This window comes from Acipenser ruthenus, chromosome 10 (genome assembly GCF_902713425.1).
Source record: "Acipenser ruthenus chromosome 10, fAciRut3.2 maternal haplotype, whole genome shotgun sequence".
Classification (NCBI taxonomy): domain Eukaryota; kingdom Metazoa; phylum Chordata; class Actinopteri; order Acipenseriformes; family Acipenseridae; genus Acipenser; species Acipenser ruthenus.
In genome coordinates, this window is record NC_081198.1 from 5,337,771 (window position 1) to 5,360,819 (window position 23,049).

The window sequence follows — 23,049 nt, forward strand, 5'->3', positions numbered from 1 at the left end:
CCAACTGTATAAATGGGTAATTGTATGTAAAAAATAATGTGATATCTGTATAATGTATAATGTGATATTTTGTAACAATTGTAAGTCGCCCTGGATAAGGTCGTCTGCTAAGAAATAAATAATAATAATAATAATAACATCCTTCAACAGTCATCTGTCATTTTAGGAACTTGCGATCTAAAGAGGATGTATATAATGCATTGAAGCAAGGGTTCAATACAAACCTTAAAAAGGGTTATAACTATGAACTTCTGAGACTCCGTATAGAACGTTATGGCTATAGCCATATTCATATAACATTGTACAGTACACGGTGTCCAAACAGGTCGTATTTTTAAACAAACGCAATTTTCATGCAAGAATACAATAATAGAAATTATATATTAATAAACTACGCACAACAATTTTGCACTGTGTGAGACCCAAAGACTGTCAACTGTGAATGAGCATGCGAGGAAATGGGAAAAGTGGGATTTGATAATAGTATTCAAATAGCATGACACGTTATTTTCAGATCCATGAATGGGCTAGACCATATACTCAAAGAATGAATGAAAAGGAGGATGCTGATGTTTACATTGCTAAAACACATCCTTTGCCCCCAAAGGCTCTATAACGGCTCATTAGATTAGAAATACACATCAATCCTACCAGACGAACACCAAACATGGAATTCCATTTGCAAAATTAAGGGAACTAATCCAATTCAGTCAGCCGTTATTTTTCCATTTCGCTTCCCCCATTATTTGAATGGTAGTTACCTTGTTGAGCTTTCTATATAGTGGCTGTAGAACTCTGGAATTTCTATTTACAATCTAGCAGGGAACCTCCCGACGTGAACTAACATCAGGTAGGTGGAATTGTCACCACGCAGCAGCCTCATGTGTGTCTTGCTGGAAGTCATCTTTTAAGAAATAAATAATAGTTTCCCTGTTTCTACAAGAAGCGAACATAATACTATATATGACTATGTAGACAGCTGTTAGATCAGTTATTAAAAACGACTTGCCAGCCTTTGGGAGTGTCTGCATTGTGACGTGCTTCTGGTATTTTTTTATTTTAACATTTACGGTCTGCTTACACATACAGTAAGAATGAATAATATTTCGTATTGCGTTTTGTTTGGTTTTATAATCGGAAATGTTGACAGACTTACTCTGCTAGAAACATGCCGTCACATAGACGCATATGTGTTTGGCTCTGTGGAACGCTGTTGTTTAGTATGTGCAACAAGAGTGGTTAATTAACACCACACCTGGCTGTATATGTGCTTTCGTTTTGAGTGCTGTGTTGTATGGGTGAATCCCACATGCGTACAGAATGTATGGAGGCGGCTGCATGAGTGTTCATTTTTTTAGTACACTGAAATGGGAATAGCTACCATTTGCCATTAACACGTCATTAAACTTTGTGATTCTGTTTCATACATTTTGTGTAAATAGCTACAATAGATCTAATTACATGTAGTAAATTGATCTTGCAAATCAACTCTCTAGATGGTTACAAAAACAACACTCACTTTCATAATGTAATATCTAATACTTGTACAAAAACGTGTACTAGGGTTTACTGATGCATGCCCTTATAAGTTGAAGCCTAGGAAGTATGTTTTCAAATGCTGACTGAAAATGTAAATTACTATTTTATTGCTTGTATAGTGAATTTCCATTATAAGAATATGCATTCAGAAGAACCATCCATTTATCATCACCACCCAGAACTGTGTTATTACTGCTGATTTTAAGCATTCGGTTTTTTTTATTGTTCATCTGCTACTTTAAACAGTCAGTCATACATTGCCATATCATAACTTTTCAAGCAGAGGTTTTCATTAATATCTTTTTTTGTTATAGATACACAAAGTCCACTGGGCATGTAGGTTCAAGGACCAGTCAACCCCACTAACAAGTATTAATCTGCAACGGGGAAAACTTGAGAAGATGCCAGAACAAAGTAATGATTATAGAGTGGTGGTGTTCGGAGCAGCCGGGGTTGGGAAGAGCTCCTTAGTCCTGCGGTTTGTCAGAGGGACTTTCCGAGAGACCTACATCCCGACTGTAGAAGACACTTACAGACAGGTGATCAGCTGCGATAAAAACATCTGCACCCTCCAGATCACAGACACGACGGGAAGCCATCAGTTCCCTGCCATGCAGAGGCTGTCCATGTCCAAGGGCCATGCCTTCATCTTGGTCTACTCTGTCAGCAGCAAGCAGTCGATGGAAGAACTGCAGCCCATCTACGAGCAGATCTGCCAGATCAAGGGGGACATACAGAAAATTCCCATCATGCTGGTGGGAAACAAGTGCGATGAGACTCAGAGAGAGGTGGAGGCCAGTGTGGGGGAGAGCCTGGCCAGCAAGTGGAAGTGCTCCTTCATGGAGACATCGGCCAAAATGAACTACAACGTGCAGGAGCTTTTTCAAGAGCTGCTGAACCTGGAAAAGAGGAGGACGGTGAGTCTTCAGTTGGATGGAAAGAAATCGAAGCAACTAAAGAAAAAAGAGCGTCCCAAAGGGAAATGCTCTCTCATGTAATCCCATGTAACGTAAATGCCCACTGCTGGGTATGTTTCACTGCATGGTATCATCGAGCCATGCACTCGGTAAAAGACTTGCCTATTTTACAAATTACAGTAAAGCACGTACAGTACATCTTGCTGGACTGTTGCAGACAAACAAGGGAAGAACAAAAGTGCTTTAAATGTGTGTAGGTCTTTATAAACTCATCCTGGTAACTTAAGCTTTCATTACCATATCTGCTATAAACATGTGCACTTGAGGTAGAGACTGGAGCTTTTTTTTTCATTTAACCAAAGACATGCTTTTGTTATATGAATACAATGTAATCAGATTTTGCATATGCACATGTTTATGCAGCTTTTAGAAATGTCGGACTAAAGCATGCATTTAATGCATATTCACATGGGATTAAAATTGCGCAAATGCTTTTTTGAAAGAATATCTTAAAATGTTAAGTAAAATCTCTTGCGCCCCTTAACCGTTTGCACTGTGTTTTCATTTTTACGTTGTATAGTGATTCCCATGGCACTTAAAGCATCCATTTCTTTTCCTGCAAGGAGAATCATGAAATGACTAAGCCCATCAGCTGTCTGTAAAATATGTTCTGCTTACGGCACAACTAACATATATATGATCTGTTAGTGGACAGTAGTACACCTCACAAAACCACCCCTAAAATGTGACAGTGTGACATAGTCCCTGTTTGTTAGAGGGACAGGATTGAAGGGCAGGGGGCTTGTCCAGGTTCATTCAGAATGTCAGGGTCCCTCCCTGCTTCATCTTTCATGAGGTCTGAAATGTCTTCACACCTACTAATGTACTTTGATAATCAATATTTGCTATAATTGGCCATGTCTAGTATATTTATTTTGAGATACATACGCAATAACCAGCTATTGTACCTTTATGATTCGTGCTACTTAATGAAGACACGCACAGCATCATTATGTGCAATAATTTCTATCATTTCTATTTCTATTTTCCAATTAACTGTAAACTGGGAGCACAGGCTTTTGAAACTGATGCAAGAAAAGTGTATTTTTCTCTTTCAATTATATAAACTCTAGGATCTGCGCATTATGCTGGCTAATGACTATTAGCAAATCAAGCAATAAAAACCACAAGGGACTCAGACAATTAATGATTCCAGGAAAGACCACAATGGCAAGCAGCTTCCAGATGCAACCACTTCTTAGCGTGGGTGTTTTTTTTTGTTGCCTGACAGTGAAGTGGTTGGAGAGAATGAACAATGCAATATCCCTTGGGTCATCACTATGAGTCATCATCATCACTCTGTAAGGCAGGGGCTTGCTGGAGAGGGGCTTTTGGAATGAGCTTTGCAAAAACAAGACATTAGTGCCAGATCTGGTGTTGTTTTGTCAATATGCTTGGTAAATCCAGGGCTCAATCCTCTGTCAATCAAACTGTGCTTTATGTATTCTGAGTGACGTATACTCTAACAGTGTACTGTATATCTTCCATGCATTTGCATAGCTATAGTACTTGGCTTCCGTGCCCGCTATTCTTCCTGTTGTTTTTATAGATTGGAGGTTATAAAAGGTCAAGGAACAAAAGCAGACAAACATTTTTAAGTTGTCGTATTGGCCATATAATCTGTCTTCCATTTCTGTGATTGAGAATGAAGACAATGAAACCGACTAACCTTCAAATGTGTATCCCTAATGTGATACCTTAATGCTCTTAGTGTCATTCGTTGTATTGCGTTTTTAATGTATGGAGTGCTAAAAAAAATCATTTTAATTACTTCAAATACCTAAAGACTATAAATAATGACTCTAAAAAACACTCACAGTATATAGATTTACTATGTGAAATCCTTTCACTCAAGTGAGAAATAGGAATATCAGGCCATACAGTAGTCTAAAGGGCAAGTCTAAAGTGTCTTATTTCTCTCACTGTATCTTTTTCCTAAACCTTTGTAAAATGTATTAACTCCCAAAGATAAGAAGCTTACACAGTGTCTGTGGCCATGTCCTCGTATGTCTTGAAGTAGTTCCGTATCTATGCCTTAGTGGTGTTGGGTCTGGAAAACAAAATTTGGAAAGATAGGTTTTTAAATACCAGACAGCGTTACCTTTTTTCTGCCCTGGGTGACCTGTTCACTTTCAGCCAGAAGCAGAGGCGTTCCCCCTGCACCAACCCACTCAGAATCTAGACTCACACATGGGTGGAATGTAGGAGGCAGTCTGTTTGGCATTACTCAACTGACAGCTTACAGACCTGTAAAGATTGTGCAAAGATATGAATTGCTGTTTAACACGGTGTCATCTCCAAACAAAGCAAAAGCCAAAATATTAAACATGAAAACAAATTAGAAACAGCAACTAAGCTTCCGTGCGTTGATAGTATATATTTCCTAACCATTTTATTACAATTTACAGACTAGAAAAGGCTTTTTTTTATTGTTGGTCTCTTTGTTTTACTCCAGCAATATGTGAATGCATTTTTCTGAGATCACTTCTTTTTTTTTTTTTCCATGGAGCTGCAACTGTAGAGAAATATGAAGATTCTCTTTGGTGTGCGTGGGGCTAGGAAAAGTCCACCCACTCAACTGCTAACGAAACATACTCCCCAGCAGGATGCCATTCCAATGTGGTTCTCTCACAGTAGGTGGGTCAGCATGGGGAAGCCTGTGATTGTCATAATTAGTACTTTCAGTGCTGACACAAGGCAGAGACATGGGACTCCACAGCATAATCTTTTTTTATGTCTTACTCCGCTGTCTTTTTGAATAGAACATGTAGGAAGAAGGTCAATACTAGTAAGAAATATGTCATACATGTTTTAGAAGAGCATCACAGCAATACTGTTTTCAATTAAGGGAACGAGGTGTGTACCAACAGCAACAGATGTATGATGGAGTGTAAGTAAACTCAATTAAAAATTATTATGTCCTGCTTAGACAAACAAAACCACGGGTTCTAGAACATTTCAACTCCTTTAAAATGTTTACCACAATCATTCTTTTTAAAGATAATGTATATGAAACATAATGTACAACTGCTGATTGGACACTAAAACAATCAGATTCAAAATGAAGCCGGTCCAGTACTCTCGCTAGAAAGGGGCTGGGTATCAGCAAAAGCATTAGCCCATTTAAACACATCAGAATGCAACCTAACAGGCATATTTGCAATTCAAGTTTAAGATTCTTTGCAGTAAATACAAAATGTTCTCCTTGGGTGGTGCAGTATATGTGATAAAAATGAACTAATTTCAGTTATTTAAAAAAAAAAAATATATATATATATATATATATTTTTTTATATATATATATATACTGTATATATATATTTATTTAGCATCCTTAATAGGTAAATTAATGTGGATGGTAATAATTCCAGTTACAAATAAAGTATATGAATGCATTATTGTAAGAAAACGGTAAAGACATGCACCTATTTTAATTTTGTTTTCAATTTTAACTTTAATATTACAGTTTATCGTTTCAGCATTTGGTTTGAAGTTGAAAGCTTGTTAAGGGGACTTTAGCAGCAAATACAGCCTACAGACCCCTGTTGATCAAAGATCCATTTTTCATATGGCTCTTTGCAGGCGATTGCCCCTGCAGCAGGTAAAGCAGTGCACTGACTGTCCAGTCTCCAGGTGATATATGCACTGCACTAGCACTTTTAACTGATGATTCACCATGTGAGTTAACATTCAAATAAGGGATTGTTACTGTCTTTGACTGTGCGCTTTTTTGATGCGTTATACCTCTGCTAACCCCTATACAAATTGACCATAGGAAGCTTTATTTAATTCATTCAAACATATTGCATTCTTTAGCTGAAGCATTCTAAACGGTGGTCTCTATTTTGTATATATGGGGCTTATTCTTTATTGAACACTATATGGGGAATATTATCGTCTTGTTTCTGTTAAAATAACACAACGAACCAGCTAATCATAAAAATGGTTTTAATTGTATTAGCAGAAGAGAAAAACATGCCATTATAAAGTTGGGCATTTTTAACTGCTGAACTACTGACAATGACAAAGAAGGAAAGATAATGATATTTTGTGCAGACCTGCTGTACTCTCATATATTGTAACACACTCTTCTAAAATGCAGACAGATGCACACAGATGCTAGAATAATGAAAACCTGAAGATGCAATTTCAGCATCAAATAAACCCTGAAAGGCCCGCTGTCCAAAACTGTTGGGAAGAAGCTATTGGTGGATACGCTAATGCGACAAACATTAGAGCATCCTTGTTTCACAGTTTGATTGGCTCAGTAAAACAATATTAAAACTGCCTGTTTGCATTCTGTATGTAATTATTACAGTTATTCTTGCTGCTCTGGGTAAAATGTTTTTTTTTTGTTTTACCAATAGCTCAGGAATTCAACAAATCTTTCCATGCATCCTAACTTACCCATGAAATATCATACCTAAGATCACAGTTTAATTAGTTTATAAATAAAGACTCTTCTTTGTAACAAGACAGATAATTATACAATTGAAAGTATGGTTAACCAGTTATAGCGACTGTGTTACTGCAACCAGATTCTTCGCAGCTAGGACATGTCAATGCTGTAATAAAGAAACGCCCCAAAAAGTGCACAAAAGTACCCACAGCTCTTTTGAATGGTTCTGTGGGTAAACTCATCAATACAGTAGTCCAGAGGATACAAATGCATGAACCAGCTTCTCAGGACAACCAGCAATTCAGTTGACACACAATTACCATAGAAACAACCTTATCAAATGTAGTTCCATTTATATATTTTTTTAAATGATACAATACCATTATCTTGTGTTCCACTCTATATTACTTGGTGACATGCACATGTGTTTTTAAGTTCCACCTTATAGATATACATGAAGGGGGGTAAGGCTGCTGCTTTGTGTTAATCTCAGTTCCATGGTCTGGTCTTGCTGCCTTCCTCCCTCACTCCTAAGGGACTAGCCTCACTCTGGTAGAGCATAGAAGTGAGATGACCTGTAGCAATAAGGTATCAGGAAACCTCAGGTTAAACTCGAAAAGACTATACTGTGGTACCGTAAAAACCAGGCATCTGCATTCAAAGTAAAAGCAGCTTTCTCTGTTTAAATTGCTCACAAATTAGACAATTGGCTGCCCAAGTGCTGTTTCAAAGAACACAATTTAGACACCGTCTGCTTTGGAGATGCTCATTTATAGATGCAGCCCCAATTATTTAGAAAACATAAGGATGCGATGCATGAACACCAAGTACCTCATTAATTCCACAGACTATTGAAAGAATTGTTTAAATAATCTATTCTTTAAATAATTCTTTCAATATAGGGTCCTATATCTTATATCAAATGTCAATGAGATCAGCACACTGCAGGATAGGATTCAGAAGTATTACTATATTATGGAATTTATATATTTTATCTTTGCATTTAGTTAAATATTTATATTTTTTTATCTGTTCCTTCATGTCCAATCATATCAAACACCTTCCATGATCTCATAAGAAATATATTCAATTAAGGCTGAAGATTAGAATTCTTTGTCCACAAGTTGCAGAAATACTCTGCATGTGATTTCAAAATGTTCCACAGGAAAGATTCTATAATTACGTTGCATTTTGCGTCCCTGGTAATTTACATTACAAATGTATAAAGAAAATGCAGCTTGGCTCAGGTTACCTTGACTCAGAAAGCATTGAAGTTCCATTACACCTCAATGATAACAGTTATCACCCTCCATTCAGAAAGCTAGGCAATAATAAGCACACAGAGATAACAACATTGTTTGTTGAATGCCAAACCGATTTATTTATTTATTTATTTATTACCAGAAAATGGATTTGGAATCACAGCATTAAGAAAGACATCTGTAATTTACAGAGCAAAGTGTGTCATTTCTGAGCTGAGGATATGTGAAGAGCTACACACTAATTTTATCCAGTTTTCTTGTTATAGGCTTAGAACTTGTTAAAAATACATTTTTACAAACGTTTCAGAGAAGTGTTGTAAATGAAAAGAGATAGTGTCACTTGCTAACATTGGTTGGTAATGATTATACTAATTCTCCACATTACATTGCAATCCCTAGATATTGGCAGCTATTGCTTTGCTGGATGCTGCCATATGTTACATTCAGAGAGCTGGTGAATTGATTTTTTTTAAAATGAATGACACTGATGGCTTTGAGACTGAAATCATGCTATAATTGTCCCTATCTGCGCAATGTTCCACGGCCTTGTGCCTTTTCCTCGAATGAAACAGCATGTGGCTGACGGAACACCTTTCCAGTTGTGCTGCAAAGAGAAACAATGAAATGCAACTGTGGTATTCTGCAGATTTGTATAGAACAAACTGAAAATTAATTTATATAAGCCTGAAGAAATTGGCTATGAGTCACTGTGTCGTCCATACACGCCTACCAAATCTCATTATGGACAGCGACATCCCTTTTGTTAGTTTCAATTTCAATACCCAATGTCATGTACCCACGAAAGTGCAGCTACATCATTCTTAGACAACAGTCTGTGATCAACATCTCTCAAGCACAACAGATACTGATCCACCTCAACATGGCATCAATAACAACATCTACCAGCAGTCAACCAGCAGTGGGTGTAGATTAAAAGCCTCTTGTAAACTACTTCTCTTATAAAAGCTTCCCATAGTAAAAGCACAGCAAAGTGTAATACAGCATAGTGAAAGCATGGTAAAGCGTACATAAGCATTGTAAAGAATAGCAAGGTATGGTAAAGCATATAACTCGATTAAGAGATGGGGAACCCTTATTAAAGAGAACTGGGGTCCAATTCAATTAACTTTTAGCTGGAGGAATGTTTTAGGAAAATATAAATCCATGCAATTGACAGAGCAAATGTCCAGTGCGCATATATTCTGAATCAATGAACACATCAGTGATTTCAAATTGAAAATTGCTCCACATTCACATTGTGTATTTCAGGAATGACTCTTTTCCTAGAATACATGTCTCAGCAGCATCAAAGCACTCACTTCTGACCCGGCCTTTTCAGGTTACTTAACAGCACCAAGGAACTTAGATTCATTAAAGACATGTTCTTACTTCTTATTAGCTCATTGCACTGAAGATCTTTTTGACCTAGATATATTTTTTTAAAAGGACCACCCTTCCTAGTATGGGACCATTTCCTTTGCTGCAGGTCACTCCCTTGGTCATCCTATTCCTAAAAGGAAGATTAATATAATCACATCTTAAAGGTGATTTGAATCACAGACTTGTCCTGCACACAGGGCTGCTGCTGTTGCTGATGTAACCCTTCCTTTTGGCTTCCAATTACCACAGTAATTGCACAAGCTTTGCAGGAATGTATCTTACTGTTGCTATGTGGTTATTATGCAGCTGCAGCTCCTCTCCCCAGCCTGTCTCTGATATTCAATCAGCCATTCATTACCTATTAAAGGAATAATCACTTAGTGCCAGAATGGATTTTTTTGAGGGACGCTACCAGGTGCCAGATTTATCTCAAAGAACAGGATTACATGCAATGAATGCCAATTGATTTTTAAATAGATTTTTATTTTAAAAAGGCATTGGGTGGGGGTTTGCAGCTATGTGCCTGTGTGTTAATGTAAATACTGTGGATCTGTTCTTGTTCGACTGTTATTCCTTTTGTGAATGCTAATTCATTACGCAGCTGAACTCTGACTGTAATACATGGGAATCGTCACTGTGATCTTTGTAATAAAGTGTAGCATTAAGCTGATTTAACATTGCATTTTAATAACATCTAATTGCTAAATACATAGCGCACTGCAATACAACAGATGTACTGTTTGTCTAGGGGTTTCTTGCAATCAACTGGGATACAGTATATTAACAATCCTATATCCTATAATACAGGTAACCCAGTTATTAAATGACTAGTAGAGCCTATCTGACATTTACTTTTTCATTGGGATTCCAAATCCTGTTATCCAACAATAACACAGCTTAGTACCAGTATGGAACAAACATCAAAAGGGGTGCCATTGACATCAAAGTGACATCAGCTTTTCGTCAAGCCAAATGATTACAGCACATACAGTTGTGTTTTTTTTTTTTCCATTAAAATCCAGTACCTTAAGAAATGTAATGATACAATTAGAGGCTGTATTAGATGTACTTGGAGACAACCGCCTCCCTTTCTAGTATCAACTCTAGTATCAACTTTGTCTCAGATTGTACCCAATGTTATCTCCTTGTACACTCAAAGCTCCCTGTAGATATCTCTTAAATGAAGCCCTTTTTAATCATACCTGGATATATGTCTGTTAGGTGTATAAAAGATAAACATTTACATTCCTACAGCACAGTCCAGTTGGATGGATATATACTACAAGAGCAAGAAGGTATGAGACAAAACAGTGGAAGGAAGCAATTGTACATCATTAGTCCTGACCTGAACAACCCCCCCAAGCCCTGTCATTCAGTCCTTGGCTTACATTTTAGCAGCAGTTAATGGGAAAAGCAGCAGTGTCATAGCTTTGTGTGAGTGATGTCTTTACTGCATCCCATTCTGCACAGTCTGTCAGATACCATCATGGTATTATAACTGCAGCTGACAGGCAATATTACATTTTTCATTGGCATCAATGAGCTAGAATACATCCCTAAATAAGGTACATGCTCTGCTCCCCTGTCTAGTGCTGACTGGTGTTCTATGCAGATGACATGTCGAATATCATTGTAATTATTAGAATAAGGGGAAACCGGGGTATTTTTCTGAAGACTGTAGTTTGGTGTTTGAATGAATGTTGAAGCTTCTTGACAAGATTAAAAATAGCTTTTAAAAAGAAAATAGGTTTTTGCACAACTTACTAATCCAACACCTGACTGAAATACATCTCAGTAGTTTGGGACAAAACACCAATAACAAAATAATTTGACTAAACTGTTAATTAAAGAAATGCGGGGTATGCGATAGCTGTGGAAGAAATAACAATACATGACTAACGTAGATACATTAATTTGGCATCAAACCTAACTTGGTTTGAGGACATGTCTGGCCGTGATGACGAGGCAGAGACCCCCCATAGGTGATGAATCTAATTTTAAGAGGTGGAGATGGGGATGGGGAAGGTGGTGGGTTACGAATTAATCGAAACGCATACGAGGGTATTTAAAGTGCTTGCAGGTATTAATTGCTGACGTGTAAATTGAATGATTCAGTTGGTGAGGTGGAGTTTGATGCATGCCCCTCCTCCCGAACTTTAATTATAAATTTAATTTGTACAACATGCCCATCACAACAATTACAGGATTATGTTGACAATGTACTGCAGAAATACTTCCAACATGGGATACAGAACAGGTAAAGTGATGTGGTTCTTGTAAACATTTACAGGGACTTGTCTAAGTCTGGCACGTCCTGTGTGCCCCCCTATATCAGGATAACAGTAAAAACAGCAGAATGCAGCATTTCCACAGGCACACCCAACACCTTCATGTTGGCTAGGAATGCATTTCTCTTCCAAAAGCAGCACCACAAGTTGACTTTATAACCCCATGCACATTAAGTGCTTTGTGATGGTGGTGCACTATGAAAGGTGCCATATAAAAATAAAGATATTATTATTATTATTATTATTATTATTATTATTATTATTATTATTATTATTATTATATTATCTAGGTATATTCAGCACTTTTAAGAAACAGATTACCACTGTGCTGAGAATAGTAAAAACCTCTGAGTGTAAAAATCAGATAAAAAAGACTGCTTGAGGCAGCTTCCACTGGCAGTGCAACCTAACAGATCCTAACAGATCATTTTCCTTGACTTAAATTAGGATGGTTTTCAAAAGGCTAAAGCCCCACTACTTTTACCTGAATTAAATTGAGTGTAAGCCTTGTGATTGATTCACGCTGTGTGATTCATGTGGTAGTATTGCAATATTGACCAGTGGCTCCCAGACTTCATAAAGAATATAGTTAGTCAGGCTGGAAATGTCATAAACCTAGCACATGTTATATAAATCACATACTTGTGAATTCAATACAACACAGTGCAACACACATGCTTTCAAATGAAGTCAGAATACATTTTTAACTCTTTACTCAACAGGTCAGCAGGCTTGCTTCACATCTTTGCAATTCAATTGTCATTACATTTAATGCAATGGCAACACTTGTATATCTATATACCTGATAAATATATCAATGCTGCCCTCCATGCCCTTACTTGAAATTTGACCTATAGAAACTCCCAGGACATTTAGAAATGTATGGCACCATACTGTTTTAAAATAACACTAGAAACACTGCAAACAAAAAAATGGTTCAATTAATCTGAAACGTCAATAACGTTTTGAGTCATCTACAGTATTTCCATGGTAACTGGAAGCCAAAACAAGGAAATTACAATCTCAAAATGCAATACATGTGTTTTAATGCCTGGTAAGTTGCCATAGGAATACCCTTTTTTATATTTGTAATATATTTTGCATTTTGTTGTGAGTAATTGAAAACCGAACATAACCTTTGAGATTTATATAGCGAGATTTATCTTTCTGAAATCATGTAATTAGTGTAATATCTACCTATCTTTCTATCTATCTATATCTAGATATAAATTGATATATACGGTGTATCTATACCTTTGTATCGCAATATTACTGGGCTGGACTTCTGAACTGCAATATATGAACTGCCAATAAATGTAACTTAAAAACAGTTAAAAACACTGCAGGTCTGCACTTCGTTGCACGGAACACTATACCACCAAACTTGTTACAATGCCCCTCAGCTGCAAAATGGAGATGAGCTGGATTTCTCTTTTTTTTTTTTTAAACATCAATCTTTTTTTTCCATCGCTACTGCACTTTATTAGTGTCTAAGTTTTTCATTACACACTCATTATATCAGATCATTCCACCTAATTACTAACCATTTAAGTCAATCTTCAAACGCATAGTGTCACACAGCTGACTGGCTGAATTAGATTAATTCAGGTTCCCACGTTTATAGAGTCGGGAAGACGAGCTGTAAGTGGCTTGAATCTCAAATAGAATTCCGTAGAAGTGTGGAGTAGTGGTTAGGGCTCTGCACTCTTGACCGGAGGGTTGTGGGTTCAATCCCAGGTGGGGGACACTGCTGCTGTACCCTTGAGCAAGGTACTTCACCTAGAGTGCTGCAATAAAAACCTAACTGTATAAATGGGTAATTGTATGTAAAAATAATGTGTAAAATAAATAATGTAATTGTATGTAAAAAAAATAAATAATAATGTGATATATTGTAACAATTGTAAGTCGCCCTGGATAAGGGCGTCTGCTAAAAAAATAATTCTAGAAGTTATTTACAAAAAGGTGTCTCACTTCACTCTGCTTAAAGTACATGTGGCTTTAATGTATTTATTACAGTAATTATATATCATATTAACTAATGTAATTACCTCCTCAAACGTCAACCCGAGCATCATGAACAGGGCTAATTAATCAAGCATTACCTAGTAACTGTGGCTTATCTTTATAAATTTTATTAACTCTCAAGGGAACGTTGTAAATTTAGTGCAAGGGGATTTTTTCGATCCATTTTTTTTTAAATGTGAGAAAATATACACACAACAGTATACTATCGCAAATGTATAAAATGGCCATCAAAGCGGTCACTACAGAGAGCTGGTGCTTCAATATATAATACAGAATGTGTGACGCCCTTAAATACTGAATTCCAGTTATTGCTTATTGAGATAGAACATCATTTTTTTTTTTTTTTTAAGTACCATGCCTTGGTGTTTTCACTGGCACTCTACAATAAACAGTAAAGACCTCTCTCACGTTGTTTTTATATGACAGCCCGTGTGTGCTGACTCATTTATTACAGCTGATAATTACCATATCTGATTACTGACTCATAATATCCCCCTGACTGTCTTAAAGGGACCTGCAGGTGAAAATGTGCGCTGGGAGACCTATGAGGGCGGAGCGCTGGTTTTGCGCCTGACAGGTTCCACTGCAGAATGGAAACTTGAGCGTTTTGCAAATCTCAAATGCTACATGGTTGTGAATCATAAACAGGGACAGACTGGTTCGCCAATTATCCGCCAAATTACCTTAAGGTAATTGAGTTTGCTGAAGTATAAACAGTAATATAAAGTGCCAGCAATGACTCACCTGTACGGGTACTGTGCTGGTTTTCAAACTGAATCAAAAGACGGACATGCTGGTTGAGGAGTCAGTTATGCAGGCTCAAGAAAGAAAAAACCCTTTACTACAAAATTCTAAAGTCACGTTACGGGGGTCTTCGCCGCCTTGCAGTGTAAACATACACCTGGTAGCCAGTACACCTTGGATATTTCTGAACGCTTTTGAGAATGTGCAAGGGGAGTGTGTCTGCAGACAGAGGGCGCACAGAAAGAGAAATAAAACCTGATGCTGGATCCGGAGTCCTCCATCGTTCCCAACATTCCCTTTCTAATTTAGGCGGAGCAGAGTGAAAGGTCGGCTCTTCTGGTCACTGATAGAGGGGCAGAGAAACGGGGAGAAATAGAGAGAGAACGATAGAAAAAGAAGTGAGAGAGTGAGCAAGTTTAGTGTTCGAAGGAAAAACAAGCGGTTCAACATAAAACAATATATATGGTTTCAGCAACAATTTGCTGTAGCTGAAACAAAGATTCTCTAAACTTCTAGTTACTGTTACGGTTCGTGCGGACGGTCGAACCTTTTGTTTTGACCAGGTAAGTGTCTGTAACGTATACAGAATAGGAGTTTAAGTAAAGTGTCTTAATTTTCTCCTGTGTCAAAATTGTAATCTAGAGATTAATCCGAAGAAACACTCTGAACAGTGTGTTTGTCGGATTAAATAAAAGTAGAGAGTAGTTATAGGGGTGGGTGTGTGTGTGTGTGTGTGTGTGTGTGTGTGTGTGTGTGTGTGTGTGTATATATATATATATATATATATATATATATATATATATATATATATATATATTGAATAAGTTAAGTAGTTAGACCTCTCAAAAAATGTGTTCTGCTTTTGTAATTGAAACGGCTTACTCAGTAAGTTACTGTTAATAGAAGGGATGTGCACCAAATATCACCTGATTGTTGTCGTGTTTTTCTGTGTAATCTTAATTAGGGTAATCTTGTTCTAAACTATTAACCAACGGTGGAAAAAAAAGATAAGGAGTTACTTTCGTTACTAAAGAGCCAGTGTGACGGCTGACAAAAGTACAGAAGATATGCTGTATGTAGCAGGTTTATAAGCTGTCGATGTTGCAGTACGCTGCTGACGGCAATCTTTAACACCGTGACAATATTGCTTTTGTAAACTTGGTGAAAAATAGCTCTTTTTTTTCTCGTGAGACGATGAAAGTCATTACAAGTTTGTATGCTCCACTTTCTTAAGCTAAACTAATCGTTTTAAAAATTGAGTCAAAGTAATTAAGTTTGAAAAACAGTTGAGGCTATGTTGAAGTTACAGTTTGCTTTTCAGATACAAATGAATCGGCAAAAGTGGTATTAAAAAAAAAAAAAAAAAAGGGGGGGGGGGGGGGGTGTATTTAGGAAGATACTTCCCAAGGAACAAACTAATTATGATTTCTGATTAGGTGACTAGAAGCAAAACCAACAGAAATATGTAACTTTTTGGCAACCAGGAATTTAAACTGCAGTATTCTGTAGAAAAACCGAGAAACTAAAGAATACAAATAAAGAAAGCAATTTGCTTTAAATTTGACAGTCGTGAGAAAATAGACTGTTGTCTAGCGAAATTGTATATCAGATATATGGGTGATTCCACAGCCCTCTATGCTTGTTTGTAACAGTGTATATCCCCCCCCCCCCCCCCCCCCCCAGGTCCAGTTTGATTGTTTGCTTTACTGTTCTCCACTTTGGGCTGACCACAACTGTTCCCAGCCAATCAGAGTGCAGGACTTCACCATGCTGTGAATTAATTTAATAGGGACATGGTCATTGAGGTTTTAGACCAAAAAGCAAATGACGGTATTGAAAATAAAAACTGAAACCTCTAAAGACTCTAAAGCCAAGGAGGATTTTAAAGCAAAACGGGGTCACAAAACCTTAACTCATGGTTTATTTAAAACGTTGTCAACCCAGCCACACTGCATGTCACCACCTGCCACTTTTCTTTTCCACTCGTCGACTATTCAACTATTCAGGACTGTCCCTAGGTCAAACTGTCCAAAATGATGTATATAATAAGAGTCTCTCTACACACGAGGCATTACCTTCTAACTCACAAAAACAAAATTCGCTGTTAAAGATAAAATGTGATGTTTTTTTAACCTCACAAGTGCGCTGTATTATCGATGTCCGAGGTGGGTACTGTAAACAGGATAAGACGTGGTGTAACCTCCATAGCAGAGATCGGTTTGTATAAGATTTATAATCTGCTGTATAAATTGCATTAGAAGGTGTTCTGAAACACCACAGTAAATTCAAAAGCCTGTCATTAGAGACAGTGTCTGGAAAGGGTTTTAGAATAAGATGCTGTGTTTTATTCAGGATGTAAATCTAGAATTAAAAAACCCTTGCGTTCTATTGAATGTACAAAGAGAGCAGTTCTGTTTTCACTACCCTGTATTCTTGGCACAAGTGTTTGGTGCTTGAATACAGTATTCCTCCCTGTATGGGTGTGCAACATAAAGAATTTGATCATGTAATTTGCAGTTTACAGCTAGGGAGTAGCTAAGGAAACTGCACACAATGAGAGTAAATGAGAGTGCTCAATATTAGAAAAAAAGACAAGTCCAGACAGCATGCCTTTTTTAATGCTGTAACTGAAGCACAGACACGCCTGCTCTATGAACATCATGGACTATTGTGTTTACATCACAAGTAAAATGTAAGAAAGAAAAAAAAAATGTTTAAAATTCACAGAATTGCTTTCCTTTAGACCAAGCGCCGCATCTGCTTAGCAACACAGCACCTCGTGGATTCCAAAATGAGATCCGGTTTAAAAAGCCAGGATGTTTACTGCCCTGCGTTGAATACTAACGCTTTTCAATGCTAGAGCTCTCAAACCTGTTTGGATAAACACTAGTTTAGACAGAGTACAAAAGAGAGCATATACCGTACATTTGCTAAGTTTAAGTGAGAGGAGCTAAATTATTTTAATATGTATTAATTAAATCTGTAGAGGGACATTTTTGTAAACATTTTTTTTGTAGAATAGCATTTCATGATCTAATTATGAAATTACTTTTGTAGTTAACTAAGCTGTGAAATAAAATCCAAACTTGTGTATATTTGCTTTAAAAGCACTCTATAAAATACTCCACTGCGTTAGAAAACCTTGCCTGACGTCATTACACCCCTCTGTTCTAATTAGTGCTCGTAAGATTGCGCTAGACAGCCTTGTTTACGGCTTCTGTTTTATAAATGTAATTTGTATTTAAAGACATTCCTTGGCAAGATGCCCTTTTCTCTTACTTTAAATTCCCATGCAGGATTGAGCCATGCCAAACACACAGCATCCTACCCCAGTGTAGCTCAGCTGGAAAAGCAGGTAGTGTAGCAGCATGATGCTCAATCAGCAGGCAGCACCAGTTTGCGTCGCATGTCTCAAGTGAAAGGCCTTCGCTGTTTCACTTTGTTTACAAACGCAAAGCTGCACTGTGCAATTCTGAAGTTACACTGCTGTGTCTTGAATAGAAATTATTGGTGCAAACATTTAATTAGGGTCACCCGGTGTAAATAAAACACGATTTTCCAAACGTTCCCCTCGCTAGCTCTTCGTATCGTCATTAACCAAAGACATACGGGAAGGAATTAGTGGAGTCGCTGTTTTAGCGCTTTGTAAAGTGCAGGTTCTTCTGATGACTTCCACTTGCTTATTCCTGCGTTCTCCAAATGTGATGCAGATGGTCTATGCAATTTCACACCCCTGTACTGTCTCCACACACACCCCCGGAGGAAAGCTTGTACAGTATGTTGTTGCCCTGCTATCACCTATGTTTCAACTGGTAATATTTCATACACCATTTGAACATTGTACTTCCAGTGTTATGTAACTTTTTTAATGTTACCCTTCACTTTGACCTGATAGCTAAGGCGGATGTTGTGGTTAGTTTTTGGTTTTCGGATGATGACACATTGGCTTTATACTCTCTATGCAGCTGTATTCTGTAATCCAGTCGTCCGTATAGTACAAATAATAGGAACCATTTTATGGCTGATATTTTACAACGCTGCACTCACATGGATGCCTGGTTTGAAACAACAGTTTTGTGATAAGTGCTGTGTTGCCTTGGCTACCCTGTTGGACCAGCACAACATGAGGGATGGATTGGCATTAGCAGTGAAATCATAGTTACTAAAAAAGAAATGCATTTAGAGAATGTATAAATATGAACGCTGGAGTGATTTAACCAGAGGATATGTTACTATTTCAGTGAAATCTTTTCCAGCATCCTTTTTTTTTGTTTTGAAAGAATTAATGTTTTTACTTTTCTACCACACAAGATAAATAGGACCAGTAATAATGTTGCGAGAGAAGAAGTTGCATTTTTAAAAGCTGGGTTACCTCTGTTGAAATCAAAACCATGTTAATAGTGTGAATGGGCCTCTGTATTCTCAATTTTCTGTGTGCTCACAATTTTGTACTGCCTTTTCTTTTGTTTGTTGTATGTTTGTGTTGGTGTACTGTGAGCTCTCTCCCTGTAACCCGTGTCCCTTGTTAAATATATAATGCAACTTACTTTGAGTGTGTACTCTTTTGCCAATCCATTTTAATACAGACTGCGTATATGGTTTGATTTATATCCTATAAATCCCTATCTTACTATATGTGTGACTCGCAGTATAATCCATGAACTGTAGATAAGTCTTTTGAATAAGCCATCTGGATTGCCTTGGTTTGTTACACTGCAAGTGAGTTTTAGCCAACACACCAGCACTACCCCAGTACATTGCTTACATTCTGTCATGGTACAGTAGTTCCTAGTTTGTGGCTTTGGTTTATTCCACTGTGTTTACAGAACAACAGTACAAAGCTGCGGCCAGTTTCTGGCTATTCAAGTATTTCTTGCAATAGTATTGCTTCCCCCATCACACAATAGTGTGCATCTCATTGCTGAGATTGGGGAAACGTTCAGCTACCCAAGGGTTTTTAGGCAACACTTGCTGGGTTATCTTGTTCCACATGATGATAATTGTTTTGATTTCTGATCCGAATGGCAGTGTGTTCAGTGGGCTTGCTGCTTTCAGGATACTGAGGTACTGCAGGCAAGTAGGGAGCTGCCTGTGTACATTGATGGAATACATAATTAGGTTGCTGAGCTAGTTGTACTGTATGTACAGTATTTTTGCATAGACAGTATGTAAATCTCTCTTGTAACTGGCCACACAGTACTGTATGTCAGCAGCTAGTCCTATTTGGACAGTTGTAGTAAGCCAGAAAACCCACAACATTTGACTGTAAAATATCAAATACAAAATTCTTTCACATTGCTGTTAACAAACTTATTGAAGGGTATATGTTAATTGGTTGTTGTATTGGGATTTGTCATGAGATTCCGTTCTGCATGCTGTGGATGCAGGTTACATGGTGACCTGCATCTTGCGTCTGGAAAGTGGTGGTTATATGTGTGCTGGGGGAGGGGTATGTATTTGGATACCCTGATTGGATTTGTAGATTTTTTTTTTTTTTTTTGTATGTGTGTGTTGTCACTGTAACTTGCCTAATGTTATAAACATTATGAATTCTTTGAAGTTTTGGCCCCTTTTTTTTTTTTTTTTTTTTTTTTTTTAAAGCATTCCAGAAATACTGAACAAGCTTTCCCTGGTTATTTTCCAATAAAATAAGCAGTCTTCTCATTTTTAAAGCTCTTTGAACCATATTGCTAAATGTATATACCATGTCTGTTGCTTTAGACGTAGCTTCTCACGGGAACACAAGCGGAATAAGAACTAATCCGGATCAAGTAATCCTTTACATCTGTGAAGTGTGACCTGAAAGATTTCGGTCTCCTCGTAATGGCTTAATAATCAGACAGTGCAAGTACAGTGTTACATTTAGATTTTAGAATACTGTTGCCCTTGTAGGGTGTAACCTGCAATGTTCAGTTTGCCATAAGACGTGTTTTATATTTTGATTACTTGCCTATGTAAGGGATCGGTGATTCAACTGTATCTTCTGTTCCAGATTTAATATATATATATATGAAACTGTGTGCAGTTGCCTGACGGTAGTGCCTAAATAGATTCCTGTTTTGAAGGTCCATATGCTCCCTTGCCTCTGTAAACATTATTGATTCTGATTGGCTTGGATACTATTTGTTTACAAATGTGCACTGTGGTTTAAATGTCATTACTACTAAGTCTTAAGCAAACTAGCCTTTAGGAAACCCTTCTCGCAGTGTGCAGGAAGAAACTGTCTTATTTGCTAAGCTTTTTTTAATAAGACTTTGCAAATGTTATGTTTACTTTTGGTAAACCTTACTCTTGCTTCCCCAGGGTACTGAACGTGAATGGAGGAAAGGGGTCAGTGGTTAAATATTTATTTGTGATTTGTTGCAGTTCATGGGGAGACTACTATTGCACACAGAGGAATAGGCATGATTGCCCTGCTTCAATGGCAACCTTTCAAATCCACATTTCAACTTCTTGTATTACTCAAAATAATAGTTGGGACCAAATAAAAAAATGATCAGATTGCCTGCTGAGTTGTGGCTGCATTTAAACATGGCTCTTTAATGATTTGCAAAGCCTCTGAATCATGTTACTCTTGCATTTTTAGAGATATCTTGAACCGGGCATTCTGTTGTAATAAAGCTTAGTGCGGATATTCTTTTATAATGCTCATAGTCGGTCAGACTTTAGGTCATATTGACAATTTCTTTGCTACCATTTTCTTCAGAGCCGCTCATCAAATTGTGATTGAAGAATTTATTTTTGGATGACAGCATGATGTCTGATTTTGATGATGTCCATTGTTGTCTTATGGAAAGTATCACACAGAGAAGTCTAGTGGTGTGCTGTCTGAATCAGTGTGGTAGCTGTAGCGCGGCAGGCTGATTCATTCTTTCTGCACGTGAAGTGCGGTCGAAGCTTGTTTGGAGATGTGAATGGAGAGGCGCTATAAATAGCATTGCCTTCAGTGAGCTTTGATTCTGGTGCTTGTTAATTCTGCTGATAGTTTTGAATTAGATTTGACGTCTAGAAGCTGATAACATTTAGGCAACCAGGGAAAGAGCGTCAATGTGATAATTTGATATTGAAAGCAGTCTCTGGAACAGTTGCTGTGGTGCATACAATTTACAAAAGAGAAAACTCTGTATCTACCATCACCGCTTTCCACAAGCAATATGTCGGGGAAATAGACATTTAAAAAACTGTTTATTTAGCAGCTCATTTGCATTACAGTCAGACCTCTGACAACTGTGAAATCTAACAAGAAGTTGTTGTGCGTATCAATCGAGGCAATCAAAGTTTTTAGTCACAGCTAATTTCATTGAAGTAGTCTTTTTCTTTATCAAATTGGCATCTGAACTTCACATGATAAAAAAATAATCTGCTGTGCATAGCTTTACATTATGTGCCATGCCAATAACGTGTTGTGTAATCCATCAATCTTTATTTTATATAGTGCCTTTCATAGTGGACCACCATCACAAAGTGCTTTACAAGATGCAATAACAAGAAAATTCATACTTTAAATATAGAGAAATGCATAATACATGCTATACAGTAAAACACAATGTATAATACATTAAATACAGTGAAAAGTACATAATACATGATAGTAGCATAATACATGAAATAGTAGCAGCAACATAGCAGCTAATAGTAGATATCAGGCTTAAAGAGCATGGAAAGAGGGAGAACAGGTGGGTCTTGAGAGTTGATTTAAAGCGACCACGGTGGGAGCGTCACGCACCAAAGCTGGGAGAGAGTTCCAAAGAGTCGGAGCCATGAAGCTAAGTGAGCATTCTCCAAGTGTGGTGCACTTTTGTTTGGGGATAACAAGCAGGCCAGTCGGAGGACCTCAGCTTGCAGGCAGGGACATAGCGGGTCAGCAGGTTGAGGTGGTACTCGGGACCTGTGTGATGAAGGGCATTGTAGGTGAGCAGGAGAGTTTTTTGAAAATAATCCTAAACTTTACAGGTAGCCAGTGCAGCTTGGCAAGACGGTGGGGTTATGTGATCACATTTTTTTACATCTGGTAAGGATCCTGGCAGCGGCATTCTGGACTAGCTGCAGTCGGTTTATGGTGCGTGCCGGGAGACCACCATATAGAGAGTTGCAGGGGTCGAGAGGAGACAAATGCATGACAAAGTATCTCCGCATCTGGGAAGGAAAGGTAGGGACGGACTTTAGAGATGTTTTGAAGATGGTAGACGGAAGATTTGACCACAGAGGAGATGTGGGCATCAAAGGAGAGGTTGCTGTCAAGAAGTACACCAAGGCTTCGTACTGTGGGGCAAGGCAGCAACAGACAGAGTGACTGGGTTTGCAACACCACTGCATCCAGCACAGAAAACAGATGATCTAAACAATCTCATAAGAAGTTGGTAGTGATATTTGGCCAACTTGTAAAACTGGACTTGCTATTCACTACCAACACTTGATAAAAAAAACAATTT

General features: G+C 37.7%; 2 protein-coding genes and 1 long non-coding RNA gene across 5 annotated transcripts in view; 2 read left to right on the forward strand and 1 right to left on the reverse strand.

The window, feature by feature from the left end:
* The first annotated feature begins 567 nt into the window (after positions 1 to 567).
* On the forward strand, positions 568 to 3,058 carry LOC117414057 (GTP-binding protein Di-Ras2-like). The gene is made up of 2 exons (XM_034023706.3): positions 568 to 850; positions 1,854 to 3,058. The coding sequence occupies exon 2, from the start codon at positions 1,941 to 1,943 to the stop codon at positions 2,535 to 2,537; it is 597 nt and encodes a 198-aa protein (XP_033879597.1). The 5' UTR covers positions 568 to 850; positions 1,854 to 1,940; the 3' UTR covers positions 2,538 to 3,058.
* Positions 2,395 to 14,716, reverse strand: LOC131738123 (uncharacterized). Its single transcript, XR_009329647.1, has 3 exons — positions 14,618 to 14,716; positions 4,498 to 4,566; positions 2,395 to 2,438 (listed from the first exon to the last, which is right to left on the reverse strand). It is a non-coding gene; the product is annotated as an uncharacterized LOC131738123 (long non-coding RNA).
* Positions 14,406 to 23,049, forward strand: part of LOC117413369 (guanine nucleotide-binding protein G(I)/G(S)/G(O) subunit gamma-12-like) — a 42,293-nt gene continuing 33,649 nt past the window's right edge. For 2 of the 3 annotated variants that reach the window (XM_034022454.3, XM_034022464.3), the window contains exon 1: positions 14,808 to 15,180. The gene's annotated coding sequence lies outside the window, so the exon portion shown is untranslated. Of the gene's footprint in view, positions 14,563 to 14,807; positions 15,181 to 23,049 lie in introns of those variants that run through there. The other variant, XM_059031580.1, reaches the window with a different exon arrangement.